Genomic DNA, 5,147 nt, shown 5'->3' with positions numbered 1-5,147 from the left:
GTGTGTGTGTGTGTGTGTGTGTGTGTGTGTGTGTGTGTGTGTGTGTGTGTGCAATAAGAGCTCTAAGTATTTTTATAGGTATTGCGTAGAAAATATTTTGAATCTATAGTCAAATCTCATTGTTTATATTAATCTATAAGTAACGATTAAATTAAACTTTACAGCTAAAACGCTCCAATGTACACTTGCTTGAACAAAGTAATTGAGTATGGTAACTGAATTATATTAATAAACCTGAAACTGAAATATTTTAGGAGCCATACTCTAAAGGTATCAGTGAAAACCATAATTGAATTTAGAATATCAGATGCTAAAAATCTTTTCTTGTTCTAAAAGATTCCATGGAATTTGTAAATAGTACATTTACAAACGAAATCATGATTTTTTGAATGTTTAATAGCCTATTCCACCGAGGTCAACTTTGCTTTCATCCTTTCGGGGTCGATAAATTAAGTACCAGTTGCGTACTGGAGTCGATCTAATCGACTGGCCCCCTTCCCCCAAATTTTCGGCCTTGTGTCTAGAGTAGAAAAGAATATTAAATAGCCTAGTAAATTCTTTTGTTAAGTCTCTTCTCTGCATAGAAGGAACGTAGTTTCGATTTGAAAGGTAGGTGACAACAACTTTATTCTTTTAAATAAGCTTCTAGTTTGAAAGGAATGTGTTGGGCATATTTTAAACTTGTTTTATACACACACACATATTCTTTTCACTTTAGGCACAAGGCCCGAAATTTTTGGGGAAGGGGGGCAGTCGATTAGATCGCCCTCAGTACGCAACTGGTACTTAATTTATCAACCCCGAAAGGATGAAAAGCAAAGTCGACCTCAGCAGAATTTGAACTCAGAACGTAAAGACAAACGAAATGCCGCTAAGTATTTCGCCCGGCGTGCTAACGTTTCTGCCAGCTCACCGCCTTACACACATTATATATTACAAGAGAAATGATTGCACAGATTTTGATATTTTAGAATGCACAGTCTTGTCTGAACAGTTCATCTGATTAGTTTTTGTGATAAAAACCAGCATCTGGACAACTGCATTATCTGATTGTTGGTCATAATGTAATTAATAAAAAATTAGTATGCATCTAAAAAACAAAACAAAACAAGCAGCCGTATTCATCCTATCTTTATATCATATTTTATTCTGTAAAAAGTAAAGTAAAGCAAAACAAAACAAAAACGTTGTTGATATCAAAAACATTTACAAGAGTAATATAATATTCAATTATGGTATCTCTTGATTTCTCTGCTTTGTATTCAGAAAATTATACATTGAGTATTTCAATACCAATTATTACCAAAATTATCACACTAAATGCTCTTATAAAAAAGACTGCTTCGTAAATATACCTTAGAATGTTATTTTGCAATTAATAGATATTAACAAACTTTAAAGAACAAATTTTTAAATTTCTAGAAATACAATACATTAGTTGGTGAAAGAGGAACGCAACTGAGTGGAGGCCAGAAACAAAGAATCGCTATTGCACGTGCTTTAGTTAGAAAACCCTTGTTTTTGTTGCTTGATGAAGCGACTTCAGCCCTAGACACCGAAAGTGAAATGATTGTGCAGAGTGCACTTGACAAGGTACGTCTTGTTTGTCTTACACACCTTATAACATTTTCACAATCAGTCTTTGCATTCTGTTAATTATCTATTTAACATTCAACTAATTATTTAACATTTACACGTTAAACACACGGGGATGCATATATTCTTTCTCCAAATAAAATTTACAGGTCCAGAGCGGTCGTACTACATTAGTTGTTGCTCACAGATTATCAACAATTCGATCAGCAGATATGATTTTAGCTTTCAAAGGTGGAGTAATTGTCGAGAGAGGAACCCACGAAGAATTAATGAAACAAGACGGACTTTATTCCTCACTTGTTAAAGCACAGGTAAATTATTAACATTTTTCTTATTTAATCAACAGTATTTATCTCTGTGGCACAATAAAGATCGCCAATAGAACTTCCGGTAATTTCCTATTTGACAGTCGTAATATCGAATTTGTTTTAGTTTCAATTTCATATCAACTCGATTAGCGTATGTCGTGGACGAGCCTGCTGCTCATCGTTTTGTTGCGAATCCCAACGAAATACTTACAGATCTGCAGATAACAAATGAAAGGCATACAACTACGACGCTGACTCAATCTTTGCCAGATTCAGCGACTTGTATTGCTTGGTGTGCCCGCCGTGGATTGTTGAAGAATTTTCACATGTGCCCAGGGCGAATCTCTATTCAAAATAAGTCTAACATTTTTCCTAACTTTTTACTCGCTGTTCGCAGCGTGTACTATTTACAATTATGAAATGTTTTATTGAAACAAACTTTATGGATGACTATGATTTTACGAACGTCAAATAGGAAATTACTGACTTTTCTTACCCTTCGTCCTCTTTGATGAAAAATCAGTTGTAATGCTTTTCTCAATACTGGTATTTGGAATTAAAACAGTTATAGAGATGTATAACTGGTAAAACAATATTACCGTTTTACATATTGTTCGTTTGGTATTTTAGAAAGGCTTACAAACAATGCAAAGCCTGAAAAAATATGGAACAGAAATGACATCATTGGCTATTATTTTTCGAATGAGTCTCATGTTGAATCTTGCGAATTTGTGTTAACACATCTACCTTGTCACGAGCATTTATTTTAAATCTATAATTTAAAAGTTACAAAATATTCAGAATATATAATAGAGGCAATGGACAATTACTTTCAATAAATATTTTAAATATATTTAATATGTGTGGAAAATGATGCACACCTGACACTCTTTGGATATATAGTTGGAGGTTTCAATAAATATTTGACTATTTTAACTAGAAACCTATCCACTATTAAGAGACAATTTTTAATGACTGCACAATATTCCTAATTTTGATGTATTTAGTCGTAGTTTTGTTATTTTATCTATCGCATATGTATAGCGTTTCAGGATAGATTTTCCTTGAGGAAATAACTATTCATCTTATTTCTTATATTATTTCTATGGGTTTGTTAATGTTTTCATTATAGTACCTAAAATGTACCATTGTAGTACCATTATAGTACCTAAAATGTATCATTATATGTACCATTATAGTACCATCTGTGTGTAGTTGTCAATGGCTGAGTTGTTTAAAATCTGTTATAATGTATCAGTTATGTAATGGAGCTATTTGATCTTTATTTGTGTGTTGCGAACTTCCTCTTTTGCTGCGTCTCAATATGTGATGGGTGAATAGTGTTGCTATATTGAAGGAGGCCTTCGTGAATCGTAATTATGGATCTCTCTTTCTTCATGTACCATGAATCTCCACGCAAAAGCCTGAAGATTCATGATTTTTCTTGGGAATGATACATCTGTGGTTTCTTGTTGCATTCTGCCGATTTATTTACAGTTTACCCATGTTTCTTCTCCCAAGTTTGCCTTTGGGGCACAAGGCTTGTTTAACCCTTAAGAAAAGGGATCTGTTCATGTGACATCAAGGTATGTCCACACACTGGTGGTCTGTGTGACATACGTCTACGGATCCGTGTCCTGCCTACCATGATCACTTTCTACTACTTGACTTATGACTGGAGCCCTTCATAAACTCTCTCACCCTGGGCTAGAACAGACATGGGAACAGTGAGGATTAACGAGGATCTCCATACTCTTCCAAATTCCTAAACTTCCGAACTGGAGCTTCACCCCTGAAAGCTGTTTAAGGTCTTGTCTAGGACACAATTTATGGAGTAAAACAAGCATCACGTTATTACGTGATGCTTGTTTTACTCGCTTTGGTTGTTATGCTTTCTGCATATTTTGGTTATACTTCAATTTTGATATGCTTACACTTTGAAAGATTTCTACTTCCTGGTAAACAGTATTTTAGCTGGAAAGGCTGGACATGTCTATGAGATTCATTATGGCAGGTCGAAAATATCTTTCTTTGACAACCAGTACAGGTATGCCTCAGGAACTGCAATTTAAACAGACGCCATATGGTCTGACCACTAATAAAAATTGTTCTCAAGAAAATTCGGCAAACGCCAGAACGTATTGCGAGCAAGACAAATGAAAAGATACAAAATATAGCGATTAGTCGCATACCATAGTTTCATTGTTACCATTTACATTACGTAAATGTCTGCAAATCCTCAGTGTGACCGTCATAGAAAATATAATTTGCAGAACTATACAAGAGACATCCTCCCGAGAGAGAGCATGCATACAGTTCTATCAATTATATTTGGTGGGTATCTTTCAAATGTCTTCGTTTTGGCGTGCCGAAGTCGGAAATGATTCTGCAGAAAATAATTTTCTGCATCGAAGCTTGCCGATAATAAGGGTAGAAATTGCTATTATAACAATGAAACCGTGGTATGTGACTAATCACTATAAAAAAAACACATACACACATACGGACGCACACACTTACGCATAAGCACACACACATACAGACATGCACATACATACTCATCTCGGGCAGATCTCGGTCAAATTCCAACGCTGGAACATAAGTTCAAAAGAAATGGAAGTAGAAAGACGTGTCACTGAAGAGATTGCAAAAATGCGATGAAATAATTATTTGACAAAAAAAGAAATAACAACATGAACAATACCGAACATTTGAACTATCGATTAACTGTTTGATCAAAGTGTTTAACATACAAGTTAGAAAAACTAAGTAAAAGAAAACGGCTGATCGATAAATTTGTTAGTAGTGTAACTAACCCATTAACTAACAATAATGGATCGAACCAGTACGTGTGTTTATTATTACCGGCATAATGCCCCTCCCAAAGTTCAGTTGTATGTATGTGTATATATGTATGTATGTATGTATGTATGTATGTATGTATGCATGTATGCATGTATGTATGCGTATATATATACGTATGTATATATATATGTGTGTGTATGTGTGTATATATATATATATATATATATATATATATATATAGGTGAGAAAGTTGGTATGTGAAAGGACGTGGTTGGATGTATAAAAGATAAACAAGAGTGAAAAAACTACAGAAGACTTGTGTTACATGGTTAAAGTATATATTTAAATCGTTATGTTAGAAAAATGTTATAAAATTTTGAGTATAGAAACATTGTATTTGGAGAAATAACCGGTTTCGTATTTTCTTTTCAAATTTCT

The 5,147-nt window shown here is 34.0% G+C and overlaps 1 protein-coding gene across 1 annotated transcript in view; it reads left to right on the top strand.

Annotated features, from left to right (window-relative positions):
• The window catches only part of LOC106870660 (ATP-dependent translocase ABCB1), a 130,796-nt gene that overhangs the window by 61,662 nt on the left and 63,987 nt on the right, over positions 1-5,147 (top strand). The window contains exons 12-13 of the mRNA XM_052966110.1: positions 1,423-1,593; positions 1,746-1,907. Coding sequence (XP_052822070.1) covers positions 1,423-1,593; positions 1,746-1,907 — 333 coding nt within the window. The remainder of the gene's footprint in view (positions 1-1,422; positions 1,594-1,745; positions 1,908-5,147) is intronic.

This window comes from Octopus bimaculoides, chromosome 1, assembly GCF_001194135.2.
Source record: "Octopus bimaculoides isolate UCB-OBI-ISO-001 chromosome 1, ASM119413v2, whole genome shotgun sequence".
NCBI lineage: Eukaryota > Metazoa > Mollusca > Cephalopoda > Octopoda > Octopodidae > Octopus > Octopus bimaculoides.
Note: the sequence above shows the minus strand (reverse complement) of the source record. Positions and strands in the feature narration are given on the sequence as shown.